General features: G+C 46.2%; 1 protein-coding gene across 1 annotated transcript in view; it reads right to left on the bottom strand.

Annotated features, from left to right (window-relative positions):
- Positions 1 to 7,743: 7,743 nt before the first annotated feature.
- Positions 7,744 to 14,496, bottom strand: part of slc39a4 (solute carrier family 39 member 4) — a 30,040-nt gene continuing 23,287 nt past the window's right edge. Inside the window, exon 12 of the mRNA XM_029651355.2 lies at positions 7,744 to 9,073. Within this exon, the coding sequence (XP_029507215.2) occupies positions 8,960 to 9,073 (114 nt within the window). The 3' untranslated portion in view covers positions 7,744 to 8,959. The remainder of the gene's footprint in view (positions 9,074 to 14,496) is intronic.

The raw sequence follows: 14,496 nt of genomic DNA, 5'->3' as shown, positions 1-14,496 counted from the left end.
TCTGGTTTGGTAATGGAGGGTGACCGCGTAAAGGCTGTGCGTAATTGGCTGACTCCGACCACGGTAAAGGAGGTGCAGCGGTTCTTGGGATTTGCCAATTACTACCGGAGGTTTATCCGGGGTTTTGGTCAGGTAGCTGCCCCTATTACCTCACTGCTGAAGGGGGGGCCGGTGCGTTTGCAGTGGTCAGCAGAGGCGAACGGAGCTTTTCATAAGTTGAAGGCGATGTTTACTGAGGCGCCGGTGTTGGCACATCCGGACCCTTCTTTGGCATTTATAGTAGAGGTGGACGCATCCGAGGCTGGGGTTGGAGCGGTGCTCTCACAGCGTTCGGGTGCGCCACTGAAGCTCCGCCCCTGTGCCTTTTTTTCGAAGAAACTCGGGCCAGCGGAGCGGAATTATGATGTGGGGGATAGGGAGTTGTTGGCTATGGTTAAGGCCCTGAAGGTGTGGAGACACTGGCTTGAGGGGGCTAAGCACCCTTTCCTTATCTGGACTGACCATCGTAACCTGGAGTATATCCGATCAGCTAGGAGACTGAATCCTCGTCAGGCAAGGTGGGCCATGTTTTTCACTAGATTTCGTTTCACTATCTCGTATCGACCAGGTTCCCTCAACACTAAGGCTGACGCGCTGTCAAGACTCTATGACACTGAGGACAGGTCCATCGATCCTACTCCCATCATTCCGGCAGCTAAGCTGGTGGCACCAGTAGTATGGGATGTGGACGCGGACATCGAGCGGGCGTTAAGGGAGGAACCTGCGCCTCCACAGGTTCCGGAGGGTCGTAGGTACGTGCCGCTGGCTGTCCGTGATCAATTGATTCGATGGGCTCATTGTCTACCCTCGTCGGGTCACCCAGGTATTTTTAGGACAGTGAGAGGTCTTGAGAGGAAGTACTGGTGGCCCACTTTGAGGAGGGATGTGCGATTCTATGTTTCCTCCTGTTCGGTGTGCGCCCAGAGTAAGGCTCCTAGACACCTGCCAAGAGGTAAATTACAACCTCTTCCCGTTCCACAACGGCCGTGGACCCATCTATCGGTAGATTTTCTTACTGACCTTCCCCCCTCTCAGGGTAACACTACAATCCTGGTCGTTGTGGATCGGTTCTCTAAGTCCTGCCGTCTTATCCCATTGCCCGGTCTCCCTACGGCCCTACAGACTGCGGAAACTCTTTTCACCCATGTCTTCCGGCACTACGGGGTGCCCGAGGATATAGTTTCTGATCGGGGCCCCCAATTTATCTCCCGTGTTTGGAGGGCATTTATGGAACGTCTGGGGGTCTCGGTCAGCCTGACCTCAGGGTATCACCCGGAGAGTAATGGGCAGGTGGAGAGAGTTAACCAGGAGGTGGGTAGGTTTCTGCGGTCGTATTGCCAGGACCGGCCAGGGGAGTGGGCGAGATATATTCCCTGGGCAGAAATAGCCCAGAACTCACTAAGCCACTCCTCTACCAACATGTCACCATTTGAGTGCGTGTTGGGGTACCAGCCAGTCCTGGCACCGTGGCATCAGAGCCAGACTGAGGCTCCTGCGGTGGAGGAGTGGGTACAGCGCTCTAAGGAGACCTGGAGGGCGGTCCAAGAGTCATTACGCCAAGCGAGTATAAGGCAGAAGAAGAGCGCTGACCGTCACCGCAGTGAGGCCCCCGTGTTTGCACCTGGGGACAGGGTCTGGCTCTCGACCCGAAATCTGCCCCTCCACTTGCCCTGCCGGAAGCTGGGTCCGTAGTGTATAGGGCCATTTAAAGTCCTGAGGAGAATAAATGAGTTTTGTTATCGATTATTACTTCCTTCGTATTATCGTATTAACCCCTCATTTCATGTGTCTCTTCTCAGGCCGGTGGTAGCTGGTCCCATGCAGGAAGATGAGGTTCCGGAGGTTCCTCCGCCCCCTCTGGACATCGAGGGGTCCCCGGCGTACAAGATACGAGCTATTCTGGACTCGAGACGCCGGGTGAGGGGCTTGCAGTACCTCGTTGACTGGGAGGGGTACGGTCCGGAGGAGAGGTGCTGGGTTCCGGTGAGGGATATTCTAGACCCATCTATGTTGAGTGAATTCCATCGCCTCCGTCCGGATCGCCCAGCGCCTCGGCCCCCGGGTCGTCCCCGAGGCCAGCGTCGGCGCGCTGCGGGAGCTGCGTGTCAGGGGGGGGGGGGGTACTGTCACAAATATTACCGAAGGTGACTCCCCTTCTTGTTCGGGTGGCGCTCGGCGGTCGTCGTCGCCGGTCTACTAGCTATCGCCGATCCGTTGTTCTGTGTTCGTTTAGTTCTGTCTAATTGGTAGCACCTGTTTCTTGTTTGGTTGTTAGGATAGGGTTATATATATAGTCTGTTCAGCCCGCATCTGTTTCGTGCGGGCTTGTTCGCCTGTTTTCTTGTTTGAGTGTATTTTTGTTGGCATTTGGGTTTTACGCTGTCCGTTTATATTTCTGTTCATTTGTGTTTCCACTTTTGTTCATGTTATGTTTCCGGGACATTAAAGCGTGTTGTTTTTCCCACATCTTTTGCTCTCTGCGCCTGACTCCACACCTCTTCACTCATTTACTCGTAACAGGTTCTAATTTAAATGTATACATTATTAATCATTTCAACTATAATTTCCTCCATCAAATAGTCATTTACAACATTAACAATGTCTACACTGTATTTTCTGATCAATTTGGTGTTATTTTAATGGACAAAAAAAAACTATTTTCTTTCAAAAACAAGGACATTTCTAAGTGACCCCAAACTTTTGAACTGTAGTGTGTAATTAGTGGATAATATCCAATGCAATTGTGGTGATCCTTCACATAACAATGGACCTCATGGGAGGTTCCTGTTTAGCATACAAGGCCAGGGGACAAACAGCTTGGCAGGGCGATGGTCTACCAACACACATCAAATCAAATTTGATTTGTCACGTGCCGAATACAGCAGGTGTAGTAGACCTTACCATGAAATGTGTACTTACAAGCCCTTAACCAACAATGCAGTTCAAGAAATAGAGCTAAGAAAATATTTATTAAATTAACAACAAGAAAAAATCTATAAATTCAAAAAGTAACACAAGAAAATAACATAACAATAATGAGGCTGTATGGCTATATACAGGGGGTACCGGTAATTTGTTAAGTGACTATGCATAGATAATAAACAGCGAGTAGCAGCAGTGTAAAAACTAAGGGGGGGGGGGGCAATGTAAATAGTTAAGGTGGCCATTTGATTAATTGTTCTGCAGTCTTATGGCTTAGAAGCTGGGGTAGAAGCTGTTAAGGAGCCGTTTGGTCCTTAGACTTAACACTTTTTAAACGGCTAAACGTCACACGTTATTTTCGTAATGGAAACATCAGCAGAGGAAATATAACGGAGTTCTGATTCTGCTTCCTTTTCGGTAGGAGAGAGAGAACAGTCTATGACCTGGGTGATTGGAGTCTTTGACCATTTTTTGGGCCTTCCTCTGACACACCTAGTATATAGGTCTCCTTCACTCATATACTACTCCACCTTTCCAACTCTCCATCCCTCTCCCCACAAACCCTCCATCCCTCATCTCATCAGCCCATGTCCATCACCTCCCATCTGCCTGATGAGGCTGGCCACATGTGACCATTAATGGGAGGTGAGAGACAGCTGAGGTGGTTAGGTATCAGAACAATGTTGGTGGGTGAGTGACATGCAGAGAGGAAACTGGGCATGGCCCTCTAAATCATAGGTCACTTAGCTGTGGCTGGGGGGCGAACATCTCACAGTAGTCATATCAGTAACATTATCTGTGTTAGGAAGAGAGAGAGAGGCACAGAGAGAAAGAGAGACAGAGAGAGAGAGAGAGAGAGCGACAGAGAGAGAGAGACAGAGGGAGGGAGGGAGGGAGGGGAGGGAGGGAGGGAGGGAGGGAGATAGAGAGCGAGAGAGAGAGAGGGAGGGAGGGAGGGAGGGGGAGATAGAGAGAGAGGGTAGAGACAGACGTATTAGAGGGAGAGAGAGAATGATTACAGAGGAGTGAAAAGGTGTTTGATGGAGGAAGACGAAGGGAGAGAGGTTGATGTTCCTCCCAGCTGGTGAGGACAGTCCATGCCCCCCCTCCATCCCTTCATCTTAACTCACGACCACCTCTCCCTTCTGTTCTGACATGTGAGACAGAGCTGCTGTTAATTATCTTAATCACTCTTTACAGCTTTTCTAGGCTTATCGGCCCTCTCACTCCTTCAAAGACACTCACAGAGGCCTTCGCAGCCAACAGCTGAGCCGGCTCCCAAATAACAAAGAGAAGTGGAGAACAGCATTGGGGGGCGGAGGGATAGGGCTACAGGAGGATCTGATCTGAGAAAAGTTCTCCTGAGTACCCATCTTTAGGAAGTGTGTTGAGAACGGTCTTCAGAGATTACCAATGTTTTTTATTTATTTCCGGAGGTAGCAACTTCATGTGAAAGCACAGCGGGAGTCCCAGCTTCAATCAGCCCAACTAGCGCTTGGAGACAAGGACACTGCTTTTCTACTTGGCCATGCTCTTGAAAAATAGAAAGAGGAAAAACACTTTTTAAACGGCTAAATGGATTAGCCGTCACACGTTATTTTCGTAATGGAAACATCAGCAGAGGAAATATAACGGAGTAAGAAGTGAATACATGGAGGGTCGTCCAGTGTAGATGCATCCAGGGTGGCAGTATCATCTGAAAACTCTCCCAGTTGGATAAAGGATCTGCCACTAATGCCACCAATGAGACATTTTCCTTAACCATACCCACTTTGAAATCTGAGGACACCAAAACACACTTTTAATCTGTCCAGTCTTAAGCATCCATGTATTTCAAATGGAAGATGGGCTTTAGTTGGTATGTGATTGAGTAAGTGTGTGTGTGTGTGTGTGTGTGTGTGTGTGTGTGTGTGTGTGTGTGTGTGTGGTGAGGGACTTGATGAATCTCTGTTGAGTGGGGCTACAGGTTCATCTGAAAGCTGACAAAACAGAGAGCGACTGGAGAAAGGGAGATAGAGTGATGGAGGGAAAGAAGGAGGGAGGGAGGGAGTGATGGAGGGAAAGAAGGAGGGAGGGAGGGAGTGATGGAGGGAAAGAAGGAGGGCGAGAGGGAGTGATGAAGGGAAAGAAGGAGGGAGGGAGGGAGTGATTAAGGGAAAGCAGGTCAGTGTGCAGCTAGGACAGTGTGGGGGTTAGGGGCAGCATTGGGTGGTGACGGCAGTGTGTATGTTTGCGTGCATGTGTGTGGTTTAGTCTCAGCTCAGGGATTAGGAACACCACGCCGACCAGGGGAGGAATGAGGGGGGGGGGGCAGATGTCCAGGGTCCCACGGCTGGCCCCAGGGGAAACCAAACGAAGGAACACAGCAGCGGAATCCCGCCCGCCCACTGTCACCATGGCAACGTGCCAGGGCCAGAGCTGCCATACACTGTATCACTATAACGTCTTATACTGAGATAAAAACTTTGGAATCAGATGGTAAACGAAAGGATATATTTAATCAAATGTCTTACCTTCACTTTGAAGACCATGTTCAACAACGGCTAATTTAACCTTGAGTGTGAAACAGCTCTTCCCATCCACTCTGTACACTCTATTGACAGAATGATCCAGAGGGGACTATACTTTACATATGGTAGACTACCACCATCCGTATCACAATGAGGCTATGTGAATCACTGCATTATAAACACTGTAAACTACTGAAGCAAGCCCACCAAGTCAACTTCTCAGATCATCATTTACTACCAAACCTAAAAGGTCCTTGACTCTTGACAGAGTCAATGGAGAATACTGTTGCGTTGCTGCCAGTGTTAGTGATCAGAGCGAGGACGACACAGCCTTAAGGAGTAAACGGCTTCGGCACTGTTCAGGCCCACTGTTCACCAGGCAGGGCATTCATCTTCTTGTGTTAGCATCATCAGCCTCAGCAACACACACACACAGTCTTCTACCCAGCATCACGCTACACACGCACACGCAAACGGACAAGCACACACGTGCGCGCGCACACACACACATGAACACACACACTGTCTCTACCCAGAATCATAGCACTATCTCTCACCGCCACATATTCATCATCCACTCAACTGATGAGGACCACAATACCTGCTCCAGCTATAAAACTTATCATCGTAACGCTACTAGGCATAAATCTTGTGCTAAGGAGACAGGCTACATTGAGGAATGGGGAGCCCGTGTGTTTTGGCTGTATGGGGATTAGATTGATGATTTAGATATGCTTATACTTCCCAGCAGCGTGGTTTATAATATGAGACAATGTTGTGGAACAGGGAACAGGAACATGGGTTTTGAAGTCCGTTCAAGTGAGAAATAAATTGGATGGAGAGCGCGGGTTTTGCTTAGCTGGGCAAGCATGAAGCGTCACATCTAAGAGAAGTCTACTTCACACATCCCCCACAACTGGAATACTGTCATTACTAGACTCTGTTTACACTTGAACTTGATCATCAAAGAACCAAACTTTTCGGTCATTTAGCATCAGACAGAGGTGAGCTAATTGGCCAATTCAGAGTGACAGGACAGGGGGCGAGCAAGGCCCTGAGACAAGTCTCCCAACCCTAACTGCCAATCACAGATTGACACATTGTAATCTCAGAATGTGAGACTGTGAGAGAGTAAATCCCCCTCATCCAGACTCTTGCCCCGGGGCTGTCCTGTCCTGCTTTCCCATAGCTGTCACTAGGCCTCAGAGCTGGGCACATGCACACACACGCACACACACGCACACACACAGGCACAAGCACGCACATAGACATACACAACATGGACGCACACACACAGAGCAGGATAGTTTCTTTCCCCCGTCCCCCAGGCAGTACCGATAATCCTAGCTGGATTAGTAAAATTATGGGGGAGCTGCTGTGGAGGAAGTTTTCTGACCCAGGAGATTAATTTGAGTGTGTGACTAGTCGTTTAACAGCTAAAATGACTCAGACTGACTCCTAATGGCCAGCCACCGCCTGCCTGCTCAGTGTAAATATATAAACTCTGTGTAAATATATATGTATATGATGCTGTGTATAGACAATTCGGGCAGTAAATTAATAGACAAGGTATGTACAGCAGTACTTATATAGGATAGGCCTTGACTAGAATACAGTATATACATATGAAGTGGGTAAAACAGCATGTAAACATTATTAGTGACCATGACTATACGGCAACAGTCTTTAAGTTGCAGGGTTGAGTACCCGGAGATAGCCGGCTAGCAACAGTGACTAAAGTTCAGGGCAGGGTATTGGGTGGACGCGGGTTGGTGGTGAGTCTGGTGACTGACTGTTTAACAGTCTGATGGCCAAGACATAGAAGCTCTTTTTCAGTCTCTCGGTCCCAGCTTTGATGCACCTGTACTGTCTCCGCCTTCTAGATGGCAGCAGGGTGAACAGGCCCTGGCTCGGGTGACGGAGGTCCTTAATTATCTTCTTGGCCTTCCTGTGTGCTGTAGATGTCCTGGAGGGAAGGCAGTGTGCCCCTTGTGATGTACTGGGCTGACCGCACCACCCTCTGGAGAGCACTGCAGTTGCGGACGTTGTAGTTGCCATACCAGGCGGTGATACAGACCACCAGGATGCTCTCACCGGTGCATCTGTAGAAGTTTGTGAGTGTCTTAGGGGCCAAGCCGAATTTCTTCAGTCTCCTGAGGTTGAAGAGGTGCTGTTGCACCTTCTTCACCGCACTGTCTGTGTGGACGTATCATTTCAGGTGATATGCACACTGAGGAACTTAACGCTTTTCACGCTCTCCACTGCTGCCCAGTGGATGTCATTTTATTGACATTGATAAAGCAAATCTGAAGAAAATTCTACCAAAGTTTTATCAACACATCGCCATGCACCCTTGTGGGGCCCCCATGTTGAAGAGCAGTTTTTGCCTACCCTCACCATCTGGGGACGGCCTGTCAGGAAGTCCAGGACCCAGTTGCACAATGCGGGGTTCAGACCCAGGGCCCCGAGCTTAATGATGAGCTTGGAGGGCACTATGGTATTGAAGGCTGAGCTGTAGTCGATGAACAGCACTCCTACATAGGTATTCCTCTTGTCCAGATGGGTATTAAAGTCCTGAGCTACAATAAACGTGATCTCAGCATATGCGGTTTCCAGTTTGCACAAAGTCCAGAGCAGTCGCAGTGTTGGCTTGAGGGGGACTATACACGGCCGTGACAATGTCCAAAGAGAATTCTCTCGGGAGGTAATGCGGTCGGCATTTGATAGTGAGGTATTCCAAATCGGGAGATCAAAAGGACTTGAGTTCTTGTACATTACCACAATCACACCATGAGTAGGTTTTTAAATTTTGTTTTACCTTTATTTAACTAGGCAAGTCAGTTAAGAACAAATTATTATTTTCAATGACGGCCTAGGAACAGTGGGTTAACTGCCTTGTTCAGGGGCAGAACGACAGATTTTTACCTTGTCAGTTTGGGGATTTGATCTTGCAGCGGTTTTCGGTTAATAGTCCAACGCTCTAACCACTAGGCTACCTGCCGCCCCCAGTTCATGGTGAAGCATACACCTCTGCCTTTCTTTTTCCCATAGATGTATTTCTTCCTGTCTGTGCGATGTAAGGAGAACCCCGCTGGTTGTATGGACAGGGACAGTATATCCGGAGAGAGCCATGATTCTGTGAAACAGAGTATGTTACAGTCCCTGATGTCTCTCTGGAAAGAAATCCTCACCCTGAGCTCGTATACTTTATTGTCCAGGGATACTCGGAAGCGGTGGATGCTACAAGTCCACTCGATAATCCTCTTCTCCGTTGGCAGCGTCTTGGAGCAGCCCTTGGGATGAGTGGAAATGCCTCGGGGGATAAGAACAAAGGAACCAAATCAGGAAAGTATTATTTTTTTGAAATTCTGGTGAGTGACTGCTGATCTAATATCCTAAATGTATTTCCGGACTAGCTAATATTGCAAGAAATGTTCTGAGCAAATAATGTAAGAAATAACACAAAAAAATATATATGGCAAAGTTTGTTAGGCGCTAGGAACAGGGCGACCATGTCTGTCGGCACCATCTTGTTCCATCTTGCTCCGTCTCCATCTCTCTCTCTCTCTTGCTCCCTCTCTCACAAGGTGCTCCGCTCGAGCCTTAAAAAGATAAAGAAATAAACAAGAGCGGAATGTTGACAAAGAACCTCTGACACTCACACAAAAAACTACTGGGCAGGAGCAGTCTGAGAGCTGCAGTAGTACAGTTACTGCAGGGCTCTTCTCAATCTCAAATATCCACGAGAGGCTGAAAAAAAACGCTACACACAGGAAGCATTTAGCTGGAGAAACCAAACAAGCTGCAGGGGTCTGGACCAGGCAGGGGGCTGTGGAGTGAAGCCTTTTTCTCTGGGTTGTTTTGGCCATCCAGAGAGGACAGATAGGCGGCGTCTCAAATGGCATTATATTCCCTTTATAGTGTATTAGTTCTGACCAGAGCCCCGTAAGGTCCTGGTCAAAAATAGTGCACTTCATAGGGAATAGGGTGCCATTTGGGATGTACATATAGATCAGTGGTGTCCTATCAAGGCCGGTGTTACTGGGGCTGCGTCTCTCTCCCCCGATGGATGCTCTTTTGTGGAGGGCTAACCTTTAATTGGCTAGTGAAGTGGTGAGGCGAATAGGAGGGTCTGTCTGTCTGTCGATCTGTCTGTCTTTGTGAAGCTAATGACTCTTTGGTCTCAGCCACACATTCCCTTTGAATAGGGAGTGGAGCCCCACTCCCCTGAGAACACGGCGATCTGTTTCTTCATTTAACGCTTCATTTGTGATTGCTGTCACAGTAATGGTGTGCGTGTGTGTGTGTGTGTGTGTGTGTGTGTGTGTGTGTGTGTGTGTGTGTGTGTGTGTGTGTGTCTGTGTGTGCGTGTACGCACATGACAGCATATGTGCTTGTTTGTCAGTAAATTGGTAAGAAAGAATGAAAAAGGAGTGAAACTGAGACACTGAAGGATTTATGTGTGTGTGTGTGTGTGTGTGTATTGGGGAGGGTGTTAGGCAGAGGATGGTGTTAACATCCTCAGTGTGTGTCGTCTATCCAGACACAAAGGGTGTCCCCATGTGGGAGCAGCAGGAGCAACCCTCCCCAGCCCTCCTCAACCCACTATAGGGTCCCACAGGGCACCTAATGGGAATATCATTAACCACACAGACAGCTAGAGCTGAATGGGAATGAGGGGAGAACAGGCCATGGATTAGATTAGAAAGCCATTTATGTCACTCTCCTACTTCAACAGTGAATGACACTAGTGTTCCATGTCAACACATGTCAAACACATGAAATGTTACAATTTTATGATGATTACAAAATGATAGGGATCTTGCAAAGGCAATCTCCATGTAACTCACCAACGTACAGTGCAAATGAAAAATATAAAAAAGAAAACTGTTTTCGAGCAACAGAATGTAGAGCAACATCAATTAGCTCTTTACCTGTTGACATCAAAACATTACAACATCCAAGACCTTAAGTTCTGCTAAAAGTATGAATAACAAAACATTTGCATAATGTATAAATAGATTCTTCACATGATAGTTCAGCTTCTTTATCTTTGTATCTGAGGACCCTCCTGGCATGTCACACCTTTTGTCCGATGCCTACCATATTCCTCCGTATCTGGCACCTAAAACCAAAGTTATTGGATCTTTTCCGCTTTTCCTACAACAAACAATGACACATGCATTCTATCCTGCAGAGCTAAGCATGCCTCTGTGTCTATGAATAAATTAATCGATGCTTTCTAAAGAAGACTGGCAGGCTTACCACAATGGTTCTTAACATTAGCTAAGATTACGCTGCCATCCTATTGGCTCACACAGAAGCTTCACCCCCGCAGGAGGACGATAAGTAACGAATCAGATTCCTGATAGACTCCATGGGTGTGTCTCAAATGGCACCATATTATAGTATATAGTGCACTATTTTTTGAGCAGAGCCCTACGGGCCATTTGGGACGCAAGCTCTGTGTTTACAATCTAGCTCGGGGCTTCTGTGATTCTGAAGGTTCTCCATGCAGTTTAGCACCACAATAGCAGGGATTATAAGGTATCTCCAGTTTGATTCTGAATGGGTACATTGTCGATTTCTAGCTATTTGTAGTTGTAAAGATGACAATTGTATCAACCTTGTTTTCTACAGAATTGTCACATCATTGTCATATTATGATGCTGCTTTCATAAGGTTGGACATGGAGAATATTTGACAGGGAGGAGTTTATGAATAGCCTGACAGTTTGAAATGCTCTGCAGTATTTCTTTGCCTATGTCATCAGCAGTTGCAAAACAGGCAAATTATAGGTGGTAAATCATAAATATTCTAACAACATGTTCAATTAATGTTACTGTTAAGCTGTGACTGTAGTGAACTGACAAGGAAAGCGTAAGTATATTTGTAGCCCTGTTCTGTAAAATGTTCTCTACCATTATACTACTTTAAATACACCAATTCATGTCAAGTTAAAAATAATAAAATATATTTTTTAATTGCTCACACCATTCAAGCCAATGGGGGGGGTTTGGTACTTCAAAGCCAATTATCTTAGAGTCATCTTTTTGCAGATAGAACCTTATAATTTGAAGGTAATGCGACTTATCTATCATTGCTGTGGAAAGACATCCTATGGTGACATACAGTATCTCTCCTCTAATGTGGCCATGTGTCTGGGAAATACATAATATTATGAGTCTCAGAGCTCCCTCCAGTGGTCCATTTCAACACATACACCACTTATAAGCTACTTCATAATTTTTCCTCAATCAAGTCTTTAAAAAAAAGCCTCAATTGACTATAAACTTAACATTGAAATCTTATCTTCAACTCACCATAACCCTCTCACATTCATACACACTGTGTACACTTGCATCAACTTCACACTTCAGAAGATCACAAATTCAAACAGCATCTACCTACAGTGCACACTGCCACGTACAGTAGCATCAGAAAGTATTCATACCTTTTGACTTATTCCACTTGTTGTTGTGTTACAGCCTGAATTCGTAAAGGATTACATGTATTTCTTTTTCTCACCCATCTACACACAATACCTCCTAATGACAAAGTGGAAGCATGTTTTTAGAAATGTTTGTACATTTATTAAAATGAAATACAGAAATATCTCATGTACAGTAAACAAGTATTCACACCCCTGAGTCAATACATGTTAGAATCCCCTTTGGCAGCAACTACAGGTGTGAGTCTTTCTGGGTAAGTCTAAGAGTTTTGCACACCTGGATTCTAAAATATTTTTATTATTATTATTTTAATTTTTTAATTCTTCCAGCTCTGTCAAGTTGGTTGTTGATCATTGCTACACAACCATTTTTAAGTCTTGCTATAGATGTTTGAAAGGCTGGTCATGGCTCACATCAACACCATCATGTCGGAAACCCTAGACCCACTCCAATTCGTATACCGCCCCAACAGATCCACAGATAACGCAATCTCAATCGCACTCCACACTGCACTTTCCCACCTGGACAAAATGATCACCTATGTGAGAATGCTGTTCATTGACTACAGTTCAGCATTCAACACCATAGTACCCACAAAGATCCTCACTAAGCTAAGGACCCTGGGACTAAACACCTCCCTCTGCAACTGGATCCTGGACTTCCTGACGGGACGCCCCCAGGTGGTAAGGGTAGGCAACAACACATCTGCCACACTGATCCCGAACACTGGGGCCCCTCAGGGGTGAGTGCTCAGTCCCCTCCTGTACTCCCTGTTCACCCACGACTGCGTGGCCAAGCACGACTACAACACCATCATTAAGTTTGCTGACGACACAACAGCCTGATCACCGACAACGATGAGACAGCCTATAGAAAGGAGGTCAGAGACATGGCAGTGTGGTGCCAGGACAACAACCTCTCCCTCAATGTGAGCAAGACAAAGGAGCTGATCGTGGACCATAGGAAAAGAAGGTCCGAACAGGCCCCCTGTGGAACGAGTCGAGAGTTTCAAGTTCCTTGGTGTCCACCAACGAACTATCATGGTCCAAACACACCAAGACAGTTGTGAAGAGGGCACGACAACACCTTTTCCCCCTCAGGAGACTGAAAAGATTTAGCATGGATCCCCAGAACCTCAAAAGGTTCTACAGCTGCACCATCGAGAACATCCTGACCAGTTGCATCACCGCCTGGTATGGCAACTGCTCGGCATCTGACCGCAAGGCGCTACAGAGGGTAGTGCGTACGGCTCAGTACATCACTGGGGCCAAGCTTCCTACCATCCAGGACCATCCAAGACCTATATCCAGGACCCCTCTCTTCTTACACTGCTGCTACTCTCTGTTTATTATCTATGCATAGTCACTATACAAAATACCTGGACTAACCTGTACCCCCACATATTGACTCGGTATCGGTATCCCCTGTATATAGCCTCGTTATTGTTATGTAATTTTCTTGTGTTACTTCATTTTTTTACCTTAGTTTATTTAGTAAATATTATCTTAACTCTCTTGAACTGCATTGTTGGTTAAGGGCTTGTAAGTAAGCATTTCACGGTAAAGTCTACACCTGTTGTATTCAGCATTTCACAGTAATATTTGATTTGATGTTCAAGCTGATTTAAGTCAAAACTGTAACTAGGCCACTCAGGAACTTTCAATGTCATCTTGGGAAGCACATCCAGTGTAGATTTGGCCTTGTGTTTAAGGTTATTGTCCTGCTGAAAGGTGAATTTGTCAGACTGTTTTCTTCTAGGATTTTGCCTGTGCTTAGCTCCATTCTGTTTATTTTTTATCATAAAACACTCCCTAGTGCTCTACCGATGGCAAGCATACCTATAACATGATGCAGCTACCACCATGCTTCAAAATATGAAGTGTTACTCCGTGATTTGTTTTGTTGGATTTTCCCCAAACACAACACTTTGTCTTCAGGACATAAAGTTCCTCACTTTGCCACATTATTTGCAGTTTTACTTTAGTGTCTTGTTGCAAATAGGATGCATGTTTTGAAATATTTGTATTCTGTACAGGCTTCCTTATTTTAACTCTGTCAATTAGGTTACTATTGTGGAGTAACTACAATGTTGTTGATCCATCAGTTTTCTCCTGTCACAGCCATTGTAACTGTTTTAAAGTTACCATTGGCCTCACGGTGAAATCCCTGAGCGGTGTCCTTCCTCTCTGGCAACTAGGAAGGACGCCTGTATCTTTGTAGTGACTGGGTGTATTGATACATCATCCAAAGTGTAATTAATAACTTCACCATGCTCAAAAAAATATTCAATGTCTGCTTTTTTCCTTTTAACCCATCTACCAATAGGTGCCCTTCTTTGCGAGGCATTGGAAAACATCCCTGTTCTTTGTGGTTGAAATTCATCGCTCTACTGAGGGACCTTACAGATAATTAATTGTATGTGTGGGGTACAGATATGAGGTAGTCATTAAACAAATGGTGTTAAACACTATTATTGCACACAGAGTGAGTCCATGCAACTTATTATGTGACTTGTTAAGAACAGTTTTACTCCTGAACTTATTTAGGTTTGACATAACAAAGGGGTTGAATAC

This window comes from Oncorhynchus nerka, linkage group LG7 (assembly GCF_034236695.1).
Source record: "Oncorhynchus nerka isolate Pitt River linkage group LG7, Oner_Uvic_2.0, whole genome shotgun sequence".
NCBI lineage: Eukaryota > Metazoa > Chordata > Actinopteri > Salmoniformes > Salmonidae > Oncorhynchus > Oncorhynchus nerka.
Note: the sequence above shows the minus strand (reverse complement) of the source record. Positions and strands in the feature narration are given on the sequence as shown.